The sequence below is a fragment of the Ylistrum balloti genome, unplaced genomic scaffold, assembly GCF_031769215.1.
Source record: "Ylistrum balloti isolate Yb309-2 unplaced genomic scaffold, AGI_CSIRO_Ybal_v1 Utg370366, whole genome shotgun sequence".
In the NCBI taxonomy this organism is placed as follows: domain Eukaryota; kingdom Metazoa; phylum Mollusca; class Bivalvia; order Pectinida; family Pectinidae; genus Ylistrum; species Ylistrum balloti.
The window spans coordinates 184755-197126 of NW_026782258.1; the positions used below are offsets into that span (position 1 = coordinate 184755).

A 12372-nucleotide genomic window follows, 5' to 3' on the forward strand; every position below is an offset into this window, starting at 1 on the left:
CAGAGCTGCGAAGATGGCGGACGATCTCAGCTGGCAACTGCCAGCGGATACTTTTTCCGATGCTGGAGCCGATTTCATATCGGCAAATGATTTAGAAAATGTCTCATTGAATGATGTTGAAGGTGAGAACAATTTCCCTTTTGTTTGGAGTTGATATCTTGTTTTGATTTCATTTAACGACTGACATTTACTTGATTTTATGCAGACGAACTTTACATGAAATCATGTTTACATGTTGCAACCGGTGTCTCAGGTTTTGCATCGAAAAATTCGAGTTTAGACATACAAACAGTTCATTAATGGAATCGGGAGCGTGTATAATGTATCCAGTGATTAAACATTGATTATATGTATCGATGCTTTGGGTAATAGAGCTGGCATACTGACCTTGAGGTCTTCGTGTTAAGGCCATCACACATTTGTCTCGTGCCTGTTAGCATTTTCTTCGGGTATATTCATGTAGTTGTAATACGTTAGGACATAATATTAATTATTCTAATGATGTAAGTGAGATTCTTTGTTTGCAGCGGTATAATAATTACATTTCTTTCATAGTCCAAGACGTTTGATTCTACTGCATAGTATAAAGCAATTAATGATAATGTATTTCATAATTGGTGTTATATATATGGATTGTTAAATGATAACTGTCAGTATATTAACTTTTTCAAAAGAAAAACGCAAGTCATACAAGGACTCTGTGTTTTCAGCACACTAGTTATGTGTAGAAATTTTAGCTGCACATGCTTGTGACAGCAATCAAGAAATTTTCATATTCATTACAGCAGCAACAATATCACAACGATAGTTATGAAACCCATTGCTTGTTGAATATGACATGGCACATGTATGAAGTAATAAACACAAAACTTTAACGTCCAAGAGAATACTATTATAGCATAGGATGACATAGTTCTTGAAAGCTAAATTTTATTGGGTTTGTCATGTTGGATATATACGCTAGTGTGTGAGATAAAAATATTTAAAGAGAAAAATATGGAAGGATATGCACAACATTTGTTTTTATTACTTTAAAAATGATTTGGAAAACTGATAACATTTGTTTCCTAAATTCCCTCTTGTAGATATGGTGAATTACATGTTTCCTGATGGATCTGTGGATGGTGACCCCTTTGATGCACAATTCCCATTGTCTGGAAGTTTAAATGATACAGATTTGCTGGAATCTTCAACAAATCCTATTTTGATGGACACAAGTATTAAACAAGAACCTGCTCTTGAAAACAACTTTAGTGTGAAACAAGAACTATCTTTGGACGAACAGCTTTCTATTGTATCACAAACAATATCGGCCGATACAAGTTTGTCCCCATCATTAACTGAAGCACCAAATGTGAGTTTAAGCACATTGCAGACAGGAATTCTCGCTAGTCAGCCTGTTAATAAACCTCCAGTTGTTAACATATCTCACCCAAGTAGTGTGCAATTGCAACAGGCTGCTCTTAAGATTCGACAAGCACAATTGGTTGCTCAGAAAAAACAGCAATTAATACTTCAGATTCAGCAGAAGCAACAAAAACAACAGCAAGCTCAGTTGTTGCAGCAACAGCTGAAATTGATTTTACAGCAGGCTGCACAAGCAACTGCTGCACAGCAACAACATGTGCAGGTACAGCCACAGGTAGTGGCACAGCCTCAGGTCCAACGAGTGGCTCAGACATTAGCACAAACACCAGCGTCTACTCCTCAGTTACCTGTATCTTCTCAAAACACCAATGTTGGCATCAACCAATTCAATCTTCATCAGCTTCAGCAGGTACATGATTTTGGAATCGGGTCTTGTTATAAGAAGAACTGTAATTGAGAACCTCTACTTTTGTAAGGAGTAAATTTAATGATAACACATTCATGAATGGAAAATTAATGTTAGAATTCATTTTTCAGTTTAAATTGTTTTTATGATGGACTATGTTATAGCAAGTGTTTGTGTACCTTTTTTGAAAGCCATTGTAATGTTAGTATTTGATCTTTGTTTTAAAACTTATTACTTATACATAGTTCCATTTTATTTTATTGTAGTTGCTTCTTCAAGCACAGCCAAAGACTACCAGCAATGCTACTGTAAATACCGTTAGTGTTTCCCAGCCAATCACTGTTAGTCCTGCTAGTGTTCCCCAACAGACTGTGTCTCCACCCCCTAACTATGTAACCATATCGCAGGCGTCGCCCACTGTGGTGGCTTCTTCCCCTCCTACAACCATGACCCCACTTCAAACAGTTATGACCAACACTGGTACCATCCTTGCCACAACCAGCATTCCTATACAGATGGTACAGGAAAATGATAGCTTTGACAAACTGCCCATCAACCGCATCAACTCTGTGACGAAGGGTCCAAAGAAAGGGGAGAAGAGAACTTCTCATAATGCCATTGAGAAACGATACCGACTGAGCATCAATGATAAAATTATTGAGCTTAAAGACCTAGTCGCTGGTACTGATGCAAAGGTAAATTACTAAATGTTTTGTTTTTATCTTGTTTTTGTATTTATTGTACATGTGTTCTTTTAATTTGTTAGTTTCATTTACTTTCTGTTTTACTTAAAGATCTACAAGTCGACAGGGTTTTTGGGGGAGCGGGGAAAGGAGGAAACATACATGTTTTGCTTTTACACTATTATTTGTATAGATGATAATTTTCTAGCTTTTTATGTTGATAATACATGTATATTAAACTATCATAATACATTTGTCCTACAGTTGAACAAGTCTGCTATCCTGAAGAAGGCTATTGACTACATCCGATATCTTCAAAATACTATCCAGAGATTAAAACAGGAGAACATGGCACTGAAAATGGCATCTCAGAAATCAACTAGTTACCCTTCAGGTTGTTATAATAGAATTGTTATAAAGATTTGCAAAAATATTGATCTAATTTCATCTTAGATGATCTGTTTACAATCATTATTAACATCCTGTGGCATGTCCACCTCACGGTCACATTGAAGAAGAAAGATCAAATAAATTACAGGAAGAGTATGGTAGATTTATTTTGTGTAGATTAAGTCACCTTTTTAACTAGATCACTAATTTTATCCTTGTATGTTTTAGATGTTGAAGAAATATTGAAGGCAACAACATCCTGTGTGATTACTCCTCCTGGATCAGAGACAGGTTCTCCCACACATAGTGTCCAATATACAAGTGATAGTGAGGTCTCCTCACCTGCTAGCCCAAGTTATGAATCTGGTCAGTTTTACCATGTTATGTTAATCTACTGTGGTGAGGTTATTGATATAAACTGGTAGAACAATATTTTTAATTTCCATAATGTAAATGAAAGTGATTAACACACAAGATGTAATCATATTGTAATATGCAATGGGGTTAATTCTTGAATATGAAATAGAATGAAAATTATTGTTTTTATCAGCACTGGATGAACTATTTAAAAAAAAAAGATAGAGAAACAAGATGCAGAAATTTATTCATTCTGAGCCTTGAAATTTAAATCCATGAATTTTTTCTCTATCTCCAAATAGAAACTGAAACAGCAAGTTTTGGTATGACAACAATCAACTCGATGCGTGACCAGACACGGATGGCAATGTGTATCTTCATGTTTGCTGTGCTGGCATTCAACCCCTTTGGTGCTCTGCTGAGTCCAGGATCACAGGGTTTGGATGTTGGAGCTAGCAGCTATTCAGGAAGGACACTTCAGGGCATATCTGAAGGTACAGTTGCAGTTTCCATTGCGAAATTCATTATTGATTACAATTGCATGAAAATTTATCCATCAGCACTTCATAGGTAATAAAGGGCCATTGATATTTTACAGAGAAAAAATTACAATAAACAAAGGCACATTACAAGCAGTTATTATTGTATTATAATATTCATATAATGATTTATGACTATTCAATCAAGAAATGCGAATAAAATTTTAAATATCTCCCTTGTAACACTTACATCTTCAGGTGGTGCTACTGGGTTCATGGACTGGATGTTCCCTACTCTGATGATGTGGGTGTTAAATGGTACCATTGTTGCTGGAGTGCTTGCAAGGCTGTTCATATATGGGGAGCCTGTAACCAAGAAAAACAGTGAAGCAGCAGTGTCATTCTGGAGGCACCACAATCAAGCAGAGAACTATCTTGGAAGGGTAAATATACAACCAGTTGCATTGAATTCATGTGTATTTCAAAGGGTGTTTATTTCAGTTAAACTGGGTGTTAACTTACTGTAAAATGCATGTAGGAATGGAAAACTAGTTTTAAAAAATACATTTTTACACTATCTTTCCATGTTATTGAAAAGAAACCTTCATGTATTCAATTTTCAGAAAGAATATTCCCGTGCTGTGAACCAGTTCTATCTATCACTCTCAGCCTTGGGACGTCCCTTGACCACAACAAGTCTGGACCTAGCCTCAGGGTTACTATGGAATATCATAAGAATGGTACTAAATAGGCTTTACCTTGGGAAATGGATTTCAAACCAGATCAGTAACTTGAGCAGCAACACTGATGAAGATGTGAAGACTTCAGCTAGAGATGCGGCAATGGTGTATCACAAGCTCAACCAGATCCATCTTACAGGTATAAGGGAGAAAATAAAAAGTTACACAATGGGGTAAAAAATGCCTACATAATTATGTATATATATATATCAAAAGAAAATTCTTAGTGTTAACATAAAATTAAAATTCAGTTGGAATTTGATGAGTTGTGAAAATGTAATATAATTTAAATTTTATTTGTTATTAATTTTGTAGAAAATATTAAATATTCAGTGTTTGAAATATTTTGTTTGTTGTGATAGGACACATACCAGGAAGAAACATGTGGGGCCTAAACCTAGCCCTTTGTGCTATTAATATGGCTGAGGCAGCTGGGAGGAACATATCTGTTGCACAGAAGGCTGAGATATATGCTACTGCTGCTGTCCGACTGCAAGCAACACTGCCATGGAACCTCCTTTTCTTGAGGGTGCGTAAAATCTTTTCTGCATTGCTATGAAGACCATTCAAAAATATCTTCAAATGTTTAAAAAAAAAAAAAAAATCCATTCAAGATAGAAAAAAAGGAGATTTTTTATTTTTATCAATTTGCTTTTCCAGAGATACTTTTTGAGGCAAGCCAGGAAAATCTGTAGTGGCAATGGGGACCAGATTCCAGCCAAATTGCAGTGGTTGTGTCACCCGGAAGGTCATGTTTTCTTTGTGAAAGGATCGTGGCAAATAGGTGGAAAGAGCAGCATCTTCACGGTGTCAGGAAATGAAGGTTAGCTCTTAATTTGGATTTGACCTAGAATAATTCGGTCAAAAAATCCTTTTTCTTGTTACCTATATAGCACAATACAATGTTTTTTCAACAAGTAAGAATTTGTGTGGTAATTACTTAAACCAATAACAGTTTATATATAGTGCAGTAAGGTTAGTAAGTGTACTTTAGTGTGATTTGTGATCTTTTATAGCTGATCCTTTGGAACATGTGACACAAGCCTTTAGAGAATTTCTGCTGGAGAAGTCACTTTACTCCCTCCTCACACCCGAGCCTCAGAAACAAAGTGGTCCATCTCAGTCGGCTGAGGTTCTTCTGTTCACTCAGCTACTGTCAGATTGTGCCACCTTCCAAAAAACAAAAGTTGGCTTGTCAGTTTCAGGTAAGTTTCAACAATGTAATCATGTGCTTCACAAGTTTATAGGTCCAAGATGTAATGTGGATATGATATTGGTCATTTAGTTACTGAAACTGTAAAATTGAAGATAATAAGAATGTGATTTTGTTGAACTAGGTGTTGATGAGGTAGCGAGATGGTGGTCATCTATTATCAGTGTGGCGATGTACTGGTTATCTGGAGATGAGGAAAATGCAGAAAGGTGTTATTCTCAGTGTGATGCTTTCCCAAGAGCACTTCAGCAGTCAGAGTGAGTTGTACTTCTCAAAGTCTACATGATTTGATGGTCAATATAGAGATATTGGTTCAAATACTTTAATTTGATTCAGTGTGCAACTTGATGTTTATGATGGCTCGATTCAACTTTTCACTGTGACCACAATATCTATCCGTTCCTTATTTTAGTGATCCATTACCAAAAGCTGTACTGGTAGCCTTCAGAGCAAGGAGAAATCTGCAAGCAAATGTTCATGGAGGAAACCATTGTGTTCGCCAGTGTGACCGTGCTGGGAGATTGCTTCGTGATAGTCTCAAGTTCACATACATGACGGAAAACGTCAAAATTGTTTCGGTGAGTAATCTTCCTATAATTTTTTTTCGGAGGCTTGATGTGACATTCTTCATCTGTTTCTTCACAATCAGTATAGGACTAAAAAGACAATAGCAGACCATCTGTTTTGACCCCGAAGGATGTTTGCACTTTTTCATCTTGGTTGCTGCTTGCAGATGCAGAGGATTTGAATGTGTTTGTCCCTGTGGTGCATTGTAGTTGCATTGCATTAAATATGAGTTTGCAGTGCATCTGCAGTGCAATCACAGTGGCATGACCAACCAGCTGATGTTCATCAACTTTACCTTATCATCCTGTGACATTAGTAATCATATACTAGTAGGAGATATTGCATGTGTACAAGAACCAGCATAAGGAATGAAATCACATTTGGTGTGGCATTTCAGAAATAGGTCATGGAAATGTACCTGTTAATGCATATAAAATATCCCACCTATAGACTCCAGGATTTAAATTTAACAAATGGGAGCTTAAATTGAATATGGGTAATTGTTTTTCAAGTCTTTGGTGGCATATTCTACTGGAAAAGTCTCCAAAAGTGATTTTCACACAATTCAGATATATGGTAGTCTTGCACAATATTTAAAATGAGATTTGCTAATGATTGAGAGCAGGCAATAGTCTGTCTGTTTCTGAAATTATTTTACCATTTTCAGTTATTTCATTGTTTAAGATTGAAACTTCTGTTACGAAAAATGTGGGAACATTATGGTTGCATCCCAAATCAGTTTTCAATGTGAGGTTCACAGAAACAATTATATATTGACTCTACATAACCAAAGGTATTGTCTGCATTTACCATTTTAAAAAATGCATGTTTGTATTTCAGCATCTGCAATTGTTGGTATCAGACTGGCTGTTAATGACTAGGAAAGAGGCTTGGGAATGTGCTCAGATGGAAGACAAGTCCACCACAGCCTCACAGACTGAACTCATTGCATACCAACAGGATCTAGCAAGCTTCAGGAAGGTTGCCAAAAACTACAAGTCTGTTATGTCAAAGGTAACATTTTCATGCCATCTTCATATTAGTTCATGCTTTTCGCTGTTTGGATTAGTAATATATAACTGATATCCACAAACATTTACAAAACAAAAGCAATTAATGGGTCTTTTTTCTCTGCATATCTTGCCCAACAGCATGTTTAATTATAATGAGTCAATGTTCATAAACTGCCTCTTTATACAATATTGATTTTTTTTTTTTTTTTTTTCCAGGTGTTTTTACATGAGGCGACCGGTCGCATGATGGCTGGTGCATGTCCAGCACGTACACAGCAACTTTTAGAGAGGTCCATCAGACGTCGTCATGTCAGCAAGTCTGACAAAGGTAAGAGATAAGAGTGTGGATTGTGGATGGACATGGTAAATCATTTTTAAAATCTGATGTTGTACTGAGTGATTAAAATGTTACCCAAAAATTAGTTTCATTTGATGAAATTGTTAGATGCTATATATAAGCAAAAATGATGTTTCAAATAACAATTTATGAAAACTTGCTGAAATGATGAATAAGAAAGAAATATCTTTAAATTTGATTTAAGAAGTTAATTGTGATGCATACTTATCCTTTACAAACATGTACGTTGTATTTCAGAAGAGAGTTCAGACAGTGATGTGCCAGATAGACAGCAGGCTACAGCCCTCTTGATGGCAGGCAGGCACCTTCCTGAACCCATGATTGCTTCAAAGACAGACCGAGTCCATCTCATTTCAGAAGCAAGCAAAATATATGAAGCAATAGGAGATAAAAAGTCAGTGCAGAGTTGCAGAAAAGTTATAATGCAATTCGAAGAAAGTAACATTCCGTCTTCAGTGCCCATTCAGTGCTAGTACCTGCCCTAAGGCACATGTTCACAGTGATAATGTCTGTATTTATATGTGTATGACTTTTACATAATTGTATTTGCAAAACTCCTCTTGTTTCATCATGAATTGATGCAAGATGAACAAAAGAAAATGGAAAGCGTGTAAGTTATGAGAGAATGAATGACCTTTTTTGTACATCATCGAAATAAATATTGTGAATTTATTTAAAGTTTTATGTTTTTCATGCTTTTTATATCTATCGGCTCTAAGAAATTGTTTGGAAATTGTGTTGTACCAAATTTAGATGTCTATGGATATTTTAATGTCATACTTTACTCAAACTCGGCCCATAGATATATCAAATAGTGGAATAATGGACATCTCAACTGGGCTTCAATGGGAAAGAATTAACAATTTCTTTCAAATTTCACCTGTTCTCAAGGAATTGCAGGATATAGTCCAAATTTGGCATGAAGCATGCTTGGGTGAAGGGAAATCAGTATTTATTAATGGTGGATCTTGGCCCTCAAGGTTGGGAAGGGTATGCTGAATGGGGCAAATTTTCATAATTCGTTGTGTAGAAATGCCTGGATCTTGGCCTTATTTGGCCCGAAACATACTTTGGTGAAGGGGGTCAATTTTGTATAAACAATGGGGTCCTCTCGCCTAGAGTGGGAGTGTTGGGACTTCAGAGAACTTTCTTTTTCAAACACTGCAAGCCTATTGCCAATAAATCTAAACAATTGTTCTAAATGCGTTTCCTTTGCGTTAGATTAATCACTTTCAGCTAACCAGTTCTTATGTTTGGGTTTTGCAGCCCAACAACTCTGGAAATCAGGGGTACTGAGAATTTGTTAATCTTGGTTTCTCAAAGTAATTATTTCTTTTTTTTATCCAAAATGGTATATAGTTAATACTTCCTAGTATGATACTGGAAGTCTGAACACGGCAAATAGCTTCCATGATTTTTTTTTTTTTAACTTCGGTAGATAAATAACTTCAAAAGTCTTCAGGCTTGTTCAATTCACTTCAGATTTAGTTTTAAGTCAATTGCTGCAGGTACATTTTTCCCCTGCCACGGTAGGAGTGATATTTTAGGAGTATAAATGTCAAATTTGAGAAATTAATTTATTTTTTTCGGTCACCTGATCGTATGACATGGAGACTTGTTGTAATCATTTTTCGTCCTCTTGCGTTCACTTGTGGACACAATAACTAGTAAATATGAACTGATTTTGATAAGATTTCCTATGGAGTCATTATATCGGATGAGTTCAATGGTGTCGATTCAATCTTAATTTGAAGTCGTCATCCTTTGCAGTTTTACTATTGAAGCTTGTGAACACCATAACTTGGGTAAATGTGTGCGGGTTTTAATGAAACTTTTGTATGGTATGTAGCCCTTTATCTATAAGATCTCAAATGAGGCCAACAATGTGACTGATTCCACAGGCACTCGAGGCCAGGATATTATTTTTTAAACGTTGATTTTTGTTTTAGCACTCATGACTGACGTTATTTAAACGAAATATCAGCAGAATTCAAGTTTATGTGCCGGTTGACAAATCCGAGGTCCACGGTCATTAAAAATACACAAGGCAAGCAACTCCAGATTTTAAAAAATCGACCCCTCGCTTGGAAACTGGCTCAAAAAAAGTAGTTATGATAAGTTCCTTGTAAAACAATATGTATCCGTAGGTAGTGTGTATATTTACCTTTTATTTGGTGCATAACATTACAGGCAACGAGAAATTCACAATACGTACATGAGATTAACATCTCAATAATCGGAGATTTTATCGTCCATGTAATTATCTTTGACGGAAGTAACATGCCATTTCAAGGGCGGTCACTCCGACTTTTTGGGAGAGGAGTTCCGGATAGCACTATACCAGTGAACAGGTAAGAAAGGTTCCGATGTCATTACGCGCGTAACTTCAAAATAGATATTTTTATTTCTACAAATACATTTGCGGGGATGGAAAAATAATGGCTGGGCATTTAAAAAAAAAATAGAAAAAAAATCATTTAATTTCCAATTTCTAAGTTAATATATTTCCCCCACGATATTTTTCATAAATTGCGCCCTTTTTTCATTATCTGCATGATTTTTTTTTTCTATTTTTTTTTTGAAAAAAAATTCTCATTACCGCCAGCTTGATTGAAATTTGATGCATTCTGTATAATCCCTTACCATGATATTGTATCCGAGTTGGCAACTGTGGACTTTCTTTGCCCAGCCATTATTTTTCCATCCCCGCAAATGTATTTGTAGAAATAAAAATATCTATTTTGAAGTTACGCGCGTAATGCATCGGAACCTTTCTTACCTGTTCACTGGTATAGTGCTATCCGGAACTCCTCTCCCAAAAAGTCGGAGTGACCGCCCTTGAAATGGCATGTTACTTCCGTCAAAGATAATTACATGGACGATAAAATCTCCGATTATTGAGATGTTAATCTCATGTACGTATTGTGAATTTCTCGTTGCCTGTAATGTTATGCACCAAATAAAAGGTAAATATACACACTACCTACGGATACATATTGTTTTACAAGGAACTTATCATAACTACTTTTTTTGAGCCAGTTTCCAAGCGAGGGGTCGATTTTTTAAAATCTGGAGTTGCTTGCCTTGTGTATTTTTAATGACCGTGGACCTCGGATTTGTCAACCGGCACATAAACTTGAATTCTGCTGATATTTCGTTTAAATAACGTCAGTCATGAGTGCTAAAACAAAAATCAACGTTTAAAAAATAATATCCTGGCCTCGAGTGCCTGTGACTGATTCAATCGTAGTTTGCACAATATTGAACCATGTGATTACTTGAGTAAATATACATGGATTTTGATGACATACGATATACAGCCTTATATCATTAAAATCTCTAATTAGTTTGAAGATACGTTTGGTTGAGGTTAGTCGGGAGACAGCTTAGACTCGTGGGCCTCTTGATTCATTTCATGTTTACAAATATATCAGTATTTGATGATTGCATTTATCTGTGGTATTTAGGGGGACAGGCGTTGCGGGGTAGGGGGGGGGGGCAAGTCTTCTGTTGAAAAAAAAGAACGTTACCATACTAACAAGACACCTGCCAGTACAACGACTTTTTATTAAGAGGGAAGTACTGATCTGGCGATGTTGGGCGCTAAAGTCTCCTAGTAGGTCATCTGACCCAAAGGTCAGGATGACCTATATCCATCGTGTTTCGTATGTTGGTATGCGCCATCCGCCGTACATACACTTTCCATTCAAATTACTTCTCAATAATCAGAAGGCCCAGGATACTGATGATATTGGGCCTGTAGCATGATGGGATAAAGGACTACCAAGTTTGTTAATATGAACGACCTTGACTTACTTTCAAGGTCACAAGGGTCAAGTATGTTGAGATGTTTAAACAACTTCTCAATAAGCAAAAGACCCAGGGTGCTTACATTGGGCCTGTAGCATCCTGTGATGAAGGGCTACCAAGTTTGTTAAAATAAATTACCTTGACCCACTTTCAAGGTCACATGGATCAAATGTGTTGAAATGCGTAACCAAAGGGCATAGGGTCTTGATATCGAGTCTGTAGCAAGCTTTTTCAACGAGCAGTATGTCCGGAGTAATGTCTTCTATGTGAGTTGTAGTGTAGTTGAGCAATTTATTTTAGGCTTCTTTGGCATCTTTTATACATAGGTCTTTATAGTTAGATGACTCTAAAGGCCACTGGGCCTTTTGTTATGATTTCGCTTTCTGTACCTGTAAGCCCATAGGGTCTGGGAGTTGCATAGTTTTACCAAATTTGATGGTGACGTGTCTGTATAACATGAAATGGTCTTTGTGTGGGAGGATCCACGAGTTTAATGGTTGCTGATCAAGGAACACCGATATTATAGCTGATAACTTTAAATTACATTGTGTTATCTTTCCTTATTTTCATTCTGTTTGTTCTACATATATTATGGTCTCTGATTTACATTAAACGGTCGATCTTATTTCCAAATGTCACGTTTAACAACTTACATACAATTCTAATAAACTATGTTGGAGTATTTCTCAATTGTTCATGCATATGAGATGGTTTAGTTTGAGATCATATAAACATCTCAACCCAATCATGTTCACAGTTAATTTGATCACGATTCTTTTATTTCTGAAGAAGGAGGAATACTCTGCCACTGTCGCCAGATGTCTTGCACTCAACTGTTTATACAAAATCGAGTTTTAAAAGAAAAGGAACTTTCGGAAACGTCCCTATCCATGGGGGCCAGATCCGACAATTATATTAGGAAGAAATTCACCTAATGATGCTTTATAACATCAAATTTGACCAAAATCTTGACATTTTTTCACCCGAA

General features: G+C 36.3%; 1 protein-coding gene across 1 annotated transcript; it reads left to right on the top strand.

Annotated features, from left to right (window-relative positions):
• The first annotated feature begins 13 nt into the window (after positions 1-13).
• LOC132553896 (sterol regulatory element-binding protein 1-like) lies at positions 14-8246 on the top strand. Its single transcript, XM_060218185.1, has 16 exons — positions 14-122; positions 1086-1777; positions 2041-2469; positions 2722-2851; positions 3076-3213; positions 3507-3698; positions 3942-4126; positions 4307-4562; positions 4786-4952; positions 5084-5246; positions 5440-5628; positions 5761-5893; positions 6049-6214; positions 7044-7217; positions 7433-7544; positions 7812-8246. Exons 1-16 carry the CDS (start codon positions 14-16, stop codon positions 8045-8047), a joined length of 3471 nt encoding a protein of 1156 aa, XP_060074168.1. The 3' UTR covers positions 8048-8246.
• The last annotated feature ends 4126 nt before the right edge of the window (positions 8247-12372 follow it).

What these genes read in the sequence shown, in the direction of transcription:
- LOC132553896 (XM_060218185.1), top strand. Translation starts at nt 14, where the DNA reads ATGGCGGACGATCTCAGCTGGCAACTGCCAGCGGATACTTTTTCCGAT. An exon ending in TCGCTGGTACTGATGCAAAG is followed by an intron (nt 2,470 to 2,721) that starts GTAAATTACTAA and finishes TTTGTCCTACAG; the next exon opens with TTGAACAAGTCTGCTATCCT. An exon ending in ACAAGTCTGTTATGTCAAAG is followed by an intron (nt 7,218 to 7,432) that starts GTAACATTTTCA and finishes TTTTTTTTCCAG; the next exon opens with GTGTTTTTACATGAGGCGAC.